Below are 15,980 nucleotides of genomic sequence, written 5' to 3'. Positions count from 1 at the left end.
CCGGTGCAGTAATGACCGTAAGCATCGGGAGTGAGGAGATCTGTGTGTGATCAGGTTTAGACACCTCGGTCTAACAACATCAAAGTGTAAAAGCCGGTTCTGACGTCCTCGGGGGAGGACTAAGAGGCATTTTTCCCCTGTACAATGCTGTTTACTTATAATTGGGCACAGTCAGAAAATGTGAAGGCCCCCAGAGAAGAATCTCTGCTAGCGCCCCCCCATGGTATTATGCAGCCCCCTCTTTATGAGCCAAAATCTGCACAACAGAGACAGGAAACGATAAAAGGAAAAATGTTTTCTAAATCCCCCATGTGTTCCAGCGTATGGGTCTTTTTTTAATTTAGAGTTGATTTATATGGTCTTTTCAAGGGGGTGTGGCTCAGATCCTCGGGGGTGGGTCTTTAGATTGCTCCACTCACAACCCTGTGAGCCACGCCCCATTGTAAACGCCAGAAAAATTAGCATTAAAGAAAAAGGCTCCTATCTCTGGAACCATATGGCAGATTAAAAAAACAAACAAACAAAAACTAGAAAACTCAATGGATCAGTGGGAATCAAATGCGAGCAACACCTGAAATCTTTTGACCTGGTGACTCTTGTGTACTGACATCTAGTGGTCACTATAAAAACTGCAATAATTCCAAAGAAAGTGGCCATTAAAGTCAGTATCTGCTGTTGACGTGAGCTGTTGGGACAGCGCAGCGATGTAGCAGAGCTGAGTGTTCAGTTATTGTATGACAATTGGCGCTTACATGGGACTGCAATCCTCGTGTAACCATGTACGGTGTACCTTACCATTATCATAGGCTGTAGTGCTAGACTATTAACCAAGGCATCGTTTCTTCCATCGCAGAGCGCCATCTTTCTATTTTTCGCTGGAAGGATCGAGGAAATTAAAGGCAACATTGATCAGGTGAGTCCCGGAGGGGAAACCGCGACTTCACTGCGGCTTATCTGAGTCCTGTTCACACCAGCGTTTCTTCACTCTCCTTGTCGCCCCGTCCCAGGCCATCCACTGGTATGAGGTCGGGTGTTCGGCCCAGCAGTCCTGGAAGCAGTTTCACCACATGTGTTACTGGGAGCTGATGTGGTGCTTCGCCTACAAGGGGATGTGGAAGATGGCGTACTTCTATGCCGATCTGCTGAGCAAAGAAAACCGGTGGTCAAAGGTGCCGCAGACCCTTCCTCTAATCCTCACCCCTCTGTGTCACCTGCCGCTTATATAACTCTTCCCTTCTGCTGCTCAGCTGTAAGGGGGCAACTTCCAAAATCAGGACTTCACTTATATGTACTGATCCTATGCACTGTTAAACTGTAAAGCCCTGCGGAATATGTTGGCGCTATATAAATAAAGATTATTATTATTATTATTATCCTGAGTTACATCCTGTATTATACTCCAGAGCTGCACTCTCTAGTCTATTCTCAGGACACTGATGACGTGGTCTCCTCTGCTTCCCCAGGCCATGTACGTGTACATGAAGGCGGCCTTTCTCAGCATGCTCCCTCCCGATGAGCCTCGGCCTTTCGATGAGAGCGAGGTGGAGTTGTTCCGGTACGGACTCTATAGCGCCCCCTTTCTCCTCAGACATGTGAGGAGCCAGTAACCGCTCACCTTCTGTCATCCACAGACTTGTGCCTTCATTAAAACAGAAAATAGCTGGAAAATCTCCCCCCACTGAAAAGTACGTGATCCGGAAGGCAAGGAGGTACCAGGCCAAGGATCCTATCTGCCTACCGGTTCCTGCTCTGGTGGGTACATCGCTATTGTGATTAGTCCTGATGGCAGTGATAAGTGCAGTCCTACTGCTTTCCCTCAATAAGCAATGCAGAAGGGGGCTGGCTTAGCTGTTAAAATAATCAGCCAGCCCCCTTCATACACAACGCTCGTATCTTGCAGAGCAGGACCAATGGGCTGCGTACCTGATGTTTCACCCATTGTCTTGGCCACCACCTTCCTCTCACTAGTAGCCAGGACAGACAGTCTTTGTGCCACATATTCCAACACTTGTCAGCACTAACAGCTCGCCCACAAAGATATATATTTTTTAAACCCTTAAAGAAGACCCATCACCAAGTCAAAAGTGGGCAGTTTTTGCTCTTGCGTACTTTTCCAGAGATATGGGGGCCCTAAATGATGGGACCATTATACAAATTTTTCATGTTGTCCACTAAGGGGGCGTGGCTCACTTGGTTCCTCGGGGGTGTATCTTTAGGCTTATTTGCATAATCACCGTGTGTGCCACTCCCCCTGCAAAGATCCTGAAAAGTAGTAGTAACTAAAAAGGCCCATATCTCTGAAACCTTATGACGGATTTAAAAAAAAAAAAAATGAAATAAAATAAAATGAAAAAGGAAAACTCAAGGGGAGCAGCACCAGGAAAATGGGATCAAAATCTGACCACGATAGACCTGGTGTTCCAAAATATTTGCCGTGTTAATATATCTATTTTTTCATAAATAGTGAAAGTAGAAGACTGTAATATATTTTATCAGAGAAATCTGCTTCTTTCTCCTCCTGGGCGGATCATTTACTGTTAAATCTTGGGTAAAAGAAAAGTTGTATTCAGTGATGAGACCTTCCCATCACTGAGATAAGATGACAGTTTGGTGCTCATAAAGTTCTGTCCAGAACTGTAACCGTTATGTAGATCTTGCAGAGGAACGTCTGTCTAGCTCCTCCCTTCTCCTCTGGCTGGGTCTAGCTCCTCCCCTCCTCTGTCTAGCTCCTCCCTTCTCTGGCTGGGTCTAGCTCCTCCCCTCTGGTGGGCTATCTGTCTCTAGCGCCTCTGGCTGGGTCTAGCTCCTCCCCTCTGGTGGGCTGCCTGTCTAGCTCCTCCCTTCTCTGGCTGGGTCTAGCTCCTCCCCTCTCCTCTGTCTAGCTCCTCCCTTCTCCTCTGGCTGGGTCTAGCTCCTCCCCTCTGGTGGGCTATCTGTCTCTAGCTCCTCTGGCTGGGTCTAGCTCCTCCCCTCCTCTGTCTAGCTCCTCCCTTCTCTGGCTGGGTCTAGCTCCTCCCCTCTGGTGGGCTATCTGTCTCTAGCGCCTCTGGCTGGGTCTAGCTCCTCCCCTCTGTCTAGCTCCTCCCTTCTCTGGCTGGGTCTAGCTCCTCCCCTCTGGTGGGCTGCCTGCCTGTCTAGCTCCTCCCTTCTCTGGCTGGGTCTAGCTCCTCCCCTCTCCTCTGTCTAGCTCCTCCCTTCTCTGGCTGGGAAAAGCTCCTCCCCTCCGGCGGGCTTTCTGTCTCTAGCTCCTCCCTTCTTCTCTGGCTGGGTCTAGCTCCTCCCTTCTCTGGTGGGCTGTCTGTCTCTAGCTCCTCCCCTCTCCTCTGTCTAGCTCCTCCCTTCTCTGGCTGGGTCTAGCTCCTCCCTTCTCTGGTGGGCTGTCTGTCTCTAGCTCCTCCCTTCTATGGCTGGGTCTAGCTCCTCCCCTCTGGTGGGCTGTCTGTCTCTAGCTCCTCCCCTCCATAGAATTTTATGAGCACCAACTGTCATCTCCTATTAGAAATTTGAAAATCTCTCTCCACTGAACACATATTTTACCAATCAAATCAGAACGAACGATCCGTCCTTTTTTTTTTTTTTTTCTTCCAAGAGCCATAACTGTTAATATTTATTTAATTTTTTTTTACAGGACGAGTTGTAGTATTACAGTATTAGAGGACACCGTTCATTTGACCATTTAATGTTATGAAAAACTAATTTCGGTGTTTTTAGATTTTTTTTTTTTTTTTTATGCTGTTTTCTTTATAGGTTAATTTTACATTTCGATAGATCGGACTGTTCCTGACTCGGCAGTACGAAATGTTTACGTTCTTATTCTTGAATTTAGGGGCGAGGGGCAAAGAGGTGGGAGAAGACAAAGTTTTATTATTTTTTTTCTAAACTTTTCTTTTTTTTTTTGTGCTTACGGGATTTGATCTGTGATTGTTAGTACGCTATAGCGCAGGGAATGTTGTGTGTGCCCCTTTAAGCGTTGGCGTCCTGTGCTTTCTTCTGTCCTCCAGGAGATGATGTACTTGTGGAATGGCTTCTCTGTGATCGGTAAAGACGTCCAGTTGACAGAAGACGCCTTGAATACAATCTCTGCGGCTGAGAACCGCCTGCTACAGGAGCCAGGTGAGTAATGTGCCAGCTGTGGTGCCGCGCCGCCAAACCGTGAGCTGTACGGGCATCAGGACCCAACATCCTAGATGACTCCATGTCTTCCCGTAACAGCCAACGACTACCAGGACGACGACCGCTGCTCCATTTTACTTCTGAAAGGTTTATGTCTGAAGCATCGGGGAAAGCTGACGCAAGCGGAGCAGTGCTTCACCGACATCTACCAGAGGTGAATCATTCCTGGAGAACTACACGTAGAAATGAATTATAGTAGTGCACAGGGAATACAACCGCCTATAAATCCTGCCAGGAACAAAGGGGTATAGAGGGGAGAGGCTCCTGCTGCAGCCAATACTCCTTCAGCCACCGGCAGGATAGTGATCTCTTTTGATACTGAGAAGATTTTACTAGTGATATTCTTATACGTAGGAGGCAGTATTATAGTAGTTATATTCTTATACGTAGGAGGCAGTATTATAGTAGTTATATTCTTGTACATAGGAGCAGTATTATAGTAGTTATATTCTTGTACATAGGGGCAGTATTATAGTAGTTATATTCTTGTACATAGGGGGCAGTATTATAGTAGTTATATTCTTGTACATAGGGGCAGTATTATAGTAGTTATATTCTTGTACATAGGGGGCAGTATTATAGTAGTTATATTCTTGTACATAGGGGCAGTATTATAGTAGTTATATTCTTGTACATAGGGGGCAGTATTATAGTAGTTATATTCTTGTACATAGGGGGCAGTATTATAGTAGTTATATTCTTGTACATAGGAGGCAGTATTATAGTAGTTATATTCTTGTACATAGGGGCAGTATTATAGTAGTTATATTCTTGTACATAAGAGCAGTAGTATTATAGTAGTTATATTCTTGTACATAGGAGCAGTATTATAGTAGCTATATTCTTGTATATAGGAGCAGTATTATAGTAATATTCTTGGACATACGAGCAGGATTATAGTAGTTATATTCTTGGACATAGGAGCAGTATTATAGTAGTTATATTCTTGTACATAGGGAGCAGTATTATAGTAGTTATATTCTTGTACATAGGGGCAGTATTATAGTAGTTATATTCTTGTACATAGGAGCAGTATTATAGTAGTTATATTCTTGTACATAAGAGCAGTATTATAGTAGTTATATTCTTGTACATAGGAGCAGTATTATAGTAGTTATATTCTTGTACATAGGAGCAGTATTATAGTAGTTATATTCTTGTACATAGGAGCAGTATTATAGTAGTTATATTCATGTACATAGGAGCAGTATTATAGTAGTTATATTCTTGTACATAGGGGCAGTATTATAGTAGTTATATTCTTGTATATAGGAGCAGTATTATAGTAGTTATATTCTTGGACATACGAGCAGTATTATAGTAGTTATATTCTTGTACATAAGAGCAGTATTATAGTAGTTATATTCTTGTACATAAGAGCAGTATTATAGTAGTTATATTCTTGTACATAGGGAGCAGTATTATAGTAGTTATATTCTTGTACATAGGGGCAGTATTATAGTAGTTATATTCTTGTACATAGGAGCAGTATTATAGTAGTTATATTCTTGTACATAAGAGCAGTATTATAGTAGTTATATTCTTGTACATAGGGGCAGTATTATAGTAGTTATATTCTTGTACATAGGAGCAGTATTATAGTAGTTATATTCTTGTACATAGGGGGCATTATTATAGTAGTTATATTCTTGTACACAGGGAGCAGTATTATAGTAGTTATATTCTTGTACATAGAGGGCAGTATTATAGTAGTTATATTCTTGTACACAGGGAGCAGTATTATAGTAGTTATATTCTTGTACACAGGGAGCAGTATTATAGTAGTTATATTCTTGTACATAGGGGGCAGTATTATAGTAGTTATATTCTTGTACACAGGGAGCAGTATTATAGTAGTTATATTCTTGTATATAGGGGCAGTATTATAGTAGTTATATTCTTGTACATAGGAGCAGTATTATAGTAGTTATATTCTTGTACGTAGGAGCAGTATTATAGTAGTTATATTCTTGTACATAGGGGGCAGTATTATAGTAGTTATATTCTTGTATATAGGGGCAGTATTATAGTAGTTATATTCTTGTACACAAACTAATAATAATCATGATTCTTTCTCTGCAGTGAGAAGAAGATTAAGTATGATCACCATTTAGTCCCCAACGCCTTGCTGGAGCTGAGTCTCCTTTACATGCAGCAGCGCAGAGGAGAAGACGCCATCCCATTCCTACGACGTGCTAAGTATGTAGCTCTGTATCTGGCCCCCATTACTGTTATGTTATTACGCACGCTGTATAGGGAGCTGCTCCTTTATACAGTTATTGCCGTCTGCAGCTCCTGATGAAGCGCTGTCACGGTTCACACTGCTGCCAACAATATGTCAGGGATCCCGGGGAGGATACCTTTATCGTCCTCACTACTCACACCAATTTGTCACTAACCGGGGTTGTTTGGTCGCCCCTGGTTCCTTCTGAAGGGGATTTATCTATATCCCACTTCTCACTTCCCGTTTGGAACTTGCAGCCCTCTGGCGCCCCCTTTACCCTCAGGTCAGACTAGGTACCTCACCTAGGGTAATTAGTCGCCAGAAACGCTGCCTGCTATGTACTGGCGATTGGGCACGCTGCAGCGAGGGCGTTATAACTACTCCCACACAGGCGGAAACAATAATTATCAACGCCACCGTCGCTACAAAGATTCCGAATTGCACAGAACAAAGTATGCTGCCACCAGCTCCGATTCAACCAAAGGTTAACGGGTCCGGAGCCAACCCAAATCAGCGTAATTCACTTCAGAGGAAGCGACAGTTTGTTTATAGAGCACAGAGAGACAAGCTAGCAAATTATATATTTTACTCCATAAAAAGGTAGGCAATGTTTAAAAGTATAAAAAGATATCATAAAGAAGACAAAATAATGTGTACATTACAAATTACAAATAAAATGGGATTAAAATTGAATAACACTTTAAAAAGCGTTCAGATCATTTCATATAATCATGGCTGGCTTGTGGGCTTTGTAGGATCCACACATCAAAATGCATGACCCATCTATATATCAGCTACATCCCGGACACAGACACTGCTGGAATGCTGAATCATTAAGATATTCTTAGCCCCAAACCCAGGCACTCCACCTGTGGTGACATCACTTAGAAGCTGAAACCTCCTCTTTACTTAGAGCTATATTAACTATTTTTATACAGAACTTGCTGTGTGAACCTCGCATAAGTACGACACCATGCTCATGATGTTCCCCAAGTCAGGGACGTTCTTTTAAGTGTAAATACGGAGCAATTACCTGAACCGTTTACTGAGAAATACGCACTTTGCACTCTTTGAGTTTAGGTGCTCGCGCTTTTAGTGGGTGCTAGATCTACCGATGGACATCCGGAATATATCATTCTTATCTTTCTAGCCCAAATCGGTGCCGCGATATAAAACTTTAATCGGACAAAGAAACTCAGGGCTTTACACCAGGTCCAACTAGTCTTAGGTGTGAGGGGGGAAATAGGCAGCCTTCACAGAGACTGCTTTCTGCAGCTACAGCCATAAATTATAGTGAGGGTTTTGAATTACACACTTCGCAGCAGGCAGAAGAGAAGGGGGGGGGGGGGGTCAGAATGGCCCGCAGCGTGTCGACTCAGCTTTAAGGGACTTAGCAGAGCTCAGTGTGCGTGATAATACACAATCAAATACCTCATGTTCCTGACAAGTGCTGAGCTTTGTGAAGATTTATGAAGAACGTCCTCACGTCAGACTTCAAGATTTCATGGTCCTTTCCCTAATCCTGGTTTTCCTTTTGTGTTTTGTTTTTTCCATTTTTCCCGTAGAAACAATTACAAGAATTACTCCATGGAGTCGCGTACCCTATTCAGGGTCCACGCTGCCCTCTCGAAGCTGAAGGCCCCGGACTCGGAAGAGAACAGCACAGATGGCGCCAGCGTCTCCTGACTGCTGCTCTCTCCGCCAGATGCCACAGATGCAGTATGGTCGCCAGCTCCCACAATCTGCCCCATGTGACTGAAGATTTGTCTGTTACATGTTTTATATTAATTAATTGGTGTGAAAACGCTGATAATAAACTTAGTGAAGACTAATTCTGCAGGAGCCATAAAAACCAGAGGGCGCCTTACCCCAAAGCATGGCCTATGCCGCAGACAATCAGAGCTTACTATTCATTCTCTCACCTTTGCTGGAGAAATGAGACACAGACTCTGATTGGTTGTCATGTACTTTTATGAGGCCCAGTGACTGCAGCGCCTGCAGAATACAGGCTGTGAATGTAATAAATTGTATAGTTGTTATAACATTTTGTCCGGTGTTCATCTTATAGCGGTGAGCAAATTCTGACCATCCACAGGGTGTCTAGGACTAAACTGTGACAAGGATTCTGCTCCTCCCACCACAGCGTGAGTCAGGTGGGAGGAGCTAGGTATGCAGGATGCTCCTCCCACCACAGGGTGAGTCCGGTAGAAGGAGCTAGATATGCAGACTGTCCCTTCCACCACAGGGAGAGTCAGGTGGGAAGAGCTACAAAATAAAATAATAAAGCCTATACTCACCTCCTGTGCCGGCGCTCTCCCTGGGGCTGTGATGCGATGTTGTGACATTTGACCCCGGCGCACAATCAGCACTGACTTCACTGTCTCCGCCTTCAGACAAACTGACTCTAATGAAGGCTGTGTTTTTTATTGTTCATTTGTTTCATAAATGTAGCTTTCTAAATCATCATTGTGAGATCTGGTAGAATGGGATCTATCAGATGCAGTTTGGCCCAGGAATACTTGCTCTAAACTCAGCCCCCACTTTTGGCATTCCCCCACACCAATGTTTTCCCTTCCCCCATGACGGCACACCTGAGAGAGGGGATCCGCCCAGCCAGGACAGGAAACCCTACTGAAAATAAAAGGGCGGTACCTCTCTGTCGCTTCAGTTGGGTTTCCTGTCCTGACAGGGATCCTCGTGCTGAACACGGCGGTGATTCCACTCACCCAGGTCCCGTCCCGGCGTGGAAGAGCAGGCGGCGCCTGTGCGTCGGTGTTCGGGAGCCTGGAAGCGCCGTCCGCAGGTCCCCCGGGGTCTCTGCGTCCGAGCGGGCGTTGGTGCAGCACGGTCGGACCCAGCTCCTTCCGTGGCTGCCACGCCGCCCTCCTCCCTCTGCCGGCATCCGGGTTGCCCGTCTGACGTCACGCGCAAGGCACGCTGGGAATGGGCGTGCCCGCATGACGTTGGGGGTGGGCGCCGGATCCAAGATGGCGGCGCCCATGAAGAAACGCCGGCCGGTGGAAAAAGGACTCCGGCGGCGTGGCAGAGGAGGGGAGGGGCCACCATTGGGCACCGGAGGAGGCGGGGAGTGCAGTGGTCCCCCATAAATGGGTGTCTGACCACAGAAGACGCGCTCATGTCCAAAAACTTCAGCATGGAAGTGAGACAATCAGAGCAGCAGCAGCAGCCGCCGCCATCACAGCAGCAGTGTCAGGAGCTCTCGCCAGATGCCTTGCCGAGCCACCAGCACCGGAGCAGTCGCTCAAGTGGTAGGAGCAGCAGCCGTCCTGTCCGGCAAGACTCTTCAGCGTCCAGAAGGGACACTGCACATGCATCTGTCCAGCCTCCAAAACCGGTACCCTTGACTGACGGCGGTGGTGGGTGATCTTCGTGAATGTCACCCTTATGGTAACAGGGTCCATTTTTTCTGTTTGATCACTAGGGCTCGAGGAAATCTAGCGGCAAAACAAAGAACCGCGAATGTGCCCTTTGTAAAGCCCCGCTTGCAGTTCAGTGGCAGAAGGACCTCTGCTCTGACTGCATTCAAAAAACCATACATGATGAGACTCCTAATTTCGCCACTAGCCTCAAGGCCATATTTCAGGCAGAAATTAAAAACTCCCTAAAACTGGCCCGTAAAAAATCAGGGAGGAAGAGCCGTAAAGTGTCTACGGATTCGGATGCCTCTCAGAAATAGGAGAGTCAAAAATCATCCCGTTCTCCCGCTACCTCCTCCGCCTCTATCCAGTCCTCAGATTCCTCCTCAGATAGTGATACAGGGGGTCGCCCGTGTTTCCCAACTGAGGATGTAGAAAAGTTAGTCAAAGCAGTCAGGTCTGCAATGGGACTTAAAGAGGAAAAGACACCTAGGTCACTTGAGGGTGTCATGTTTGGCGGTTTAGAGGAAAAAAGAAAACGGACATTTCCGGTCAATGCAAAAATTAAAGCATTGATCGAAAAAGAATGGAAAAAACCCGAAAAAATGGGTACCTTACCTTCTTCATCTAAAAGGAGATATCCTTTTGAAGAAAAAGACTCCGAATCCTGGGAGAAAATCCCTAAGATTGATGGTGCGGTAGCCAAATCTCTGAAAAAATCATCCCTTCCCTTAGAAGATTCAGGGGTCCTAAAAGATCCACTGGACAAAAAAGCAGATGGGTTTTTGAGGCACATCTGGGAAGCAGCGGCAGGGGGCTTGAAACCGGCTATAGCTGGGACATGTACAGCTCACGCTCTTATGGTCTGGTTACAACAGATAGAAGATCAGCTAAGGGATAAAGTCCCTAGGAATTCTTGCAAATATATCCCTAGTTCAAGGGGCAGCAGCATTTCTGGTGGATTCCTCTGTGGACTCCGCGAGATTAACAGCTAGAGCAGCGGGCCTGTCCAATGCGGCCAGAAGAGCCCTATGGCTTAAGGGTTGTCCGGGAGATTTGCCATCCAAACATAGGCTATGTTCCATCCCATGTGACGGTCAACTCCTCTTTGGGAAAAAGTTAGAGGAGATTTTGGAACAGGCAGGAGACAAAAAGAAAGCCTTTCCAACCTTCCCGAAAGATCCGAAAAACCCCTTTTTTCGGAGGAGATTTAACAGGGGCCGACCTCCAGGAGATAGGAGAAATTGGGACTTCAAAGATAAAAGGAAATCAGGCTATATGTTCAAAGGGCCCTCTACATCTGCCAAAAAGTCCCCCCAATGACATTACATCAGAGGTTGGAGGAAGGCTCTCCCTCTTCTATCCAGCCTGGATAAACATCTCCCCGAGCATCTGGGTTTTAAATATCATAAAAGAAGGCCTAAAAATAAAATTTATCTGTCCACCCAGGCACAATTTTGTAATAACCCCCCGGAGGAAAGCCTGGCAGGAACAATTAGCTCTAGAAACGGAAGTCCTCGGACTGATTCAAAAGAATGTCTTGCAAGAAGTCCCGATTCAGGAGTTGGGAAGGAGGTTTTACTCCCCCCTCTTTCTAATACAAAAACCCGATGGCTCTTGGAGGACCATAATCAACCTAAGAAAGCTCAACCTTTCAATAGACAATCACTCCTTCAAGATGGAGTCCATCAACACAACCACAAAACTTCTGTTTCCTCACTGCTTCATGGCAGTAATAGACTTAAAGGACGCATATTACCATATTCCAATACATCGCAAATACTGGAGATACTTGAGAGTGGAACTCTACATACAGAACCAAGTGAAACATTACCAATACACAGCCCTTCCATTCGGCCTATCTACTGCTCCCAGGGTTTTCACCAAGGTGATGGCAGAGGTAATGTCATATCTCCGTTCCCGGAATATAGTAATTGTCCCTTACTTGGACGATTTTCTTGTGATAGGGAAGACAGAGGCCGATTGCTCCCATCAGATAACGGTAGTGATATCAACTCTAATAGAACTCGGTTGGTTAATAAATGTCCCCAAATCGAAGTTAGTTCCCGTAAAGGTACAGTCCTTCCTGGGCCTGATACTAGATTCAGAACGTCAACTCTGCCTCCTCCCGGAGAACAAAGTAACCAAAATAATCAATTTAACCACTGCAGCGATACATCAACCAGCGATGACCCTAAGGAAAGCGATGTCCCTACTAGGCTCGTTAACGTCCTGCATTCCGACGGTAGGATGGGCACAATTCCACCTGAGACAACTGCAGTGGGAAGTTCTGTCAGCCCAAAGATGTCTTCCTCAGGATGTAAGAAATTCCTTAAAATGGTGGACCATAGAGAAACATCTCACTATGGGAGTCCAATGGCAGAAACCGGTCGAGGACATCATCACGACCGACGCAAGCAACATAGGTTGGGGAGCTCACTTAAGATCCCATTCAATTCAAGGAACTTGGTCCCCCCAAGAAAAGAGCTATGGCTCAAACGTAAAAGAACTATTGGCAGTAGTAAAGTCCTTGAAACATTTTCTTCCCCTGCTCCAGGGCCGCCATGCTCGAGTCATGACGGACAATCGAGCAGCAGTGGCCTATATCAATCACCAGGGGGGGACGAGGTCTTGGAACCTCATGGAGGTGTCAAACTCACTATTTCATTGGGCAGAAGAACACCTATCTTCCCTAACAGCTCTACACATAAGAGGGGTAGAAAACTTACAGGCAGACTGTCTGAGTCGCAGAATTCTGAGACAAGGGGAATGGTCCCTGAATCCCGAGATATTCCAACAAATAATACAGGCCTGGGGTACACCAGAGATAGACTTGTTTGCCACCTCACGCAACAAAAAAGTGAAAAAATTTTGCTCACTGAACCCAAACGAACATCCTTTCGCAGTAGATGCCCTACTAATACCGTGGAAATTCTCTCTGGCTTACGCATTTCCCCCGATAGTGATGATTCCAACAGTAGTCTGGAAAATCAGAGAAGACCGAGCTAAAATAATACTCATAGCTCCATTCTGGCCAAGAAGACCATGGTTCTCCCTTCTAAGGCAAATGTCGATAACAGACCCATGGATTCTGCCAGATGTGCCGGACTTGTTAACCCAGGGACCAGTGACCCACTCTCAGGTGAAGGGCTTCCATCTGGCAGCCTGGCTTTTGAGAGGGCGCTACTAAGTCGCCAAGGATTCTCACCAGGGTTAGTCTCCACCCTATTAAAAAGCAGAAAGCCTATAACGTCTAGAATCTACGGTAGGACCTGGAAGAAATTTTTAGATTTCTTAGGTGAGCCGTTAGGGGATGTAGCTCCAGTGGGTCCCATCCTAGAATTTCTACAAGCAGGCTTGCAGCTAGGGTTAGCAACTAGCACCCTTAAGGTTCAAGTTTCAGCCTTAGGGGCCCTATATAATTGCAACCTAGCATCTAATAGATGGGTTTCACGATTTATAAAATCCTGTGGCAGGTCTAGACCAGTTATTATTCCCAAAATCCCTCCTTGGGATCTAAATCTAGTCTTGGAGGCTTTAACCAAAGATCCTTTTGAGCCTTTGCAGGAATTATCACCTAAATTACTCATCCTGAAAACGGTCCTACTAGTAGCTCTAACATCGGCCCGTAGAGTAGGTGATTTACAAGCTCTATCAATATGCCCTCCTTACACTCAGGTTTTTGATGACAGGATAATCTTGAGACCAGATCCAGCGAATCTCCCCAAGGTAGTCCAAAAATTTCATAGGAGTCAGGAGATTACGTTACCATCATTTTGTAATAATCCTAAAAATATGGGGGAACAAAAGTTCCATATGCTAGATGTAAGGAGATCCATGTTACAATAACCATGACTAGTCAGTGGAGGAAAGATCAAACCCTATTCGTAGCCTTTCAAGGTAGTAAAAAGGGATGCGGGGTAGCTAAAAGTACCATTGCTAGATGGATCAGGGAGGCCATTAGTCTGTCCTATTCTGCAAATGGCACTCCGGTTCCTGGCGGCATCAAGGCTCACTCCACCAGGGCTGTGGCTACCTCCTGGGCAGAGAAAGCTGAGGTATCGAATGACCAAATTTGCAAGGCCGCTACCTGGTCCTCACCCTCAACTTTTTTCAAACACTACCGGCTAGACCTTTCCTCCTCTGCTGACCTAACCTTTGGTAGAAGGGTACTCCAAGCGGTGGTCCCTCCCTAAGGGTTTTTCTTTCTACAAAAGTCTCTCAGGTGTGCCGTCATGGGGGAAGGGAAAACACCAAGGTTACTTACTGGTAGCCGGTTTTTCCGGAACCCATGACGGCACCCGTATATTTCCCCCCTTTATCACCCCTTCGGTGTGCACTATTGTTTTGGGTGTTTTTATTTAATATAATGTATTGGATTGCCATGTGTACTAACCAGGGGGGCCTCTCATGCTCTGAAAACCAACTGAAGCGACAGAGAGGTACCGCCCTTTTATTTTCAGTAGGGCTTCCTGTCCTGGCTGGGCGGATCCCCTCTCTCAGGTGTGCCGTCATGGGTTCCGGAAAAACCGGCTACCAGTAAGTAACCTTGGTGTTTTTTATATTCAGCTGGTCAAATAGGCCTTTGAGCCTCTTGAGGGGGGGGGGGGGGGCGGCAAAAGGCATAGACCCTGTATCCCCAGCAATTATCACAGTGGTGTGAACTCTTGTGCAGTTACCAGCCAACTGGCTTTCTCTGTTTGACTCAGGCAGGTTGCCATGCAGACATTGTGGCACCACAGCTTCCTGCACAGATAAAATCCAGCAGAACCCAGTGGCGCCGCCACCGTCTTATTTAGCGCTTAGGGCTGAAAGTTATGGGCATCCACGGTTCAGGACAGGAAACCATAAACTCAGATATGGGAGGAGAAAAGCTGCACAAGCCCAGGGGTGCGTGTAGTGTGTGGGAGGGGGCAGCCTAGGGGATAAGAGGCTGCTCCTCATTTTGGACTCAGTTTTTCTTCTGGCAGGCCTGTTAGACATGGCCAGGGAATCACGTAACAAAGAATTGGACCTGAGATCCATCAGCGCCTCCCTGTGGTCACATGCTACATCACACAGTAATTGGAATCGATTTGTAACCTACCCTTGTACTACACTCCTGACTGTATACTTGTATATTATTCATGTGTATATATATTCCTGTATCTTCTAGTGTGCCTTTCGGCGATTAAATGTAAAATTAATCTTGAGACGCTCGATTCCCGAATCCCCACGTCTGCACGCTCAGCTGGTTATTATACGCTACTCCGGGGTTGGTTTCTGACTCGATATAAGCCTGTTGTTGGACGGGGCTTATATCTAATGAGGAACTGGTGGCAGCATACAGCACTGTGTTAGTGAGGAACTCTGACAGTGTCAGCCAGGATATATATATATCTCCCCAGCCTGGACTGCCCTCACTGGGAGCTCCTCAATAATTTGTACCTATGAGGGAAGTCTCTCCGGCAACTATTTGCCTAACTGACCTGGGGTAAGTGGTGGCGCCAGAGAGCCGATCCCTGCTGGGTCATTCTCTCCCCTCCCCAGAGGAGAGTGATTGACACACCCCTTCCCCTGTACGATCCGTTAGTCTTTTTGCTGCAGTAGAGTCTCTGTAAGTCCCATATTTATCAAGAGTGATCTGCAAAAATGTCACACATCCATCTGAGCTCCTGCGCCTCCCTTTCCGAATGGTAAATGTTTCAGGAGGGAGAAGGGGTTGTACACAGATTTCCACACCGTGGACAGGAGGGAAAGTATCGCAGGGAGGGCAGAGAAAATGGTCTGCAGTAATGGAGGTAAGTACATGAAGATGAAATAAGTGCAGGATAGAAGCTGTGCTGATGTATTCAGTCATGAAGACCTCAGCATCATGGATACACACTGTGCTCGCATCCAGCCTGTATTACAGGGAGAAACACTCCCACAAGGCCTTACAGTTCCAGCAACGTGAGCTTATTTTTTTGACACTTCATACACTGGCCTGTGGTGGCTGCATTTTTTTTTTTAGATCACCAACATCTCACTTTCTCTGTAAGGTACGTTGAGTTTTATTTGAGGATTTTCGCATAGAATTGCATTATGTAAAAAAAAAACCCACATGTAATCCGCACATGACTGTAACAAAGTTTTATCAAACTAAATACCAGAAAGTAACAAAAACAGAGCAACTTTATTTAAAGAATGACATAGAAAATAGAGACAAAAACTGTCGTAAAAAAAAA

General features: G+C 45.8%; 1 protein-coding gene across 3 annotated transcripts in view; it reads left to right on the top strand.

Moving 5' to 3' along the window:
- The window catches only part of LOC143774401 (tetratricopeptide repeat protein 39A-like), a 40,293-nt gene extending 31,854 nt beyond the window's left edge, over positions 1-8,439 (top strand). For all 3 annotated transcript variants that reach the window (XM_077261950.1, XM_077261949.1, XM_077261951.1), the window contains exons 11-18: positions 854-913; positions 1,008-1,169; positions 1,464-1,555; positions 1,632-1,752; positions 4,002-4,113; positions 4,213-4,327; positions 6,256-6,372; positions 7,963-8,439. In XM_077261950.1, coding sequence (XP_077118065.1) covers positions 854-913; positions 1,008-1,169; positions 1,464-1,555; positions 1,632-1,752; positions 4,002-4,113; positions 4,213-4,327; positions 6,256-6,372; positions 7,963-8,083 — 900 coding nt within the window. In that variant the 3' untranslated portion in view covers positions 8,084-8,439. The remainder of the gene's footprint in view (positions 1-853; positions 914-1,007; positions 1,170-1,463; positions 1,556-1,631; positions 1,753-4,001; positions 4,114-4,212; positions 4,328-6,255; positions 6,373-7,962) is intronic.
- Positions 8,440-15,980: the final 7,541 nt, after the last annotated feature.

Source organism: Ranitomeya variabilis, chromosome 5 (genome assembly GCF_051348905.1).
Source record: "Ranitomeya variabilis isolate aRanVar5 chromosome 5, aRanVar5.hap1, whole genome shotgun sequence".
Taxonomy (NCBI): Eukaryota; Metazoa; Chordata; class Amphibia; order Anura; family Dendrobatidae; genus Ranitomeya; species Ranitomeya variabilis.
Note: the sequence above shows the minus strand (reverse complement) of the source record. Positions and strands in the feature narration are given on the sequence as shown.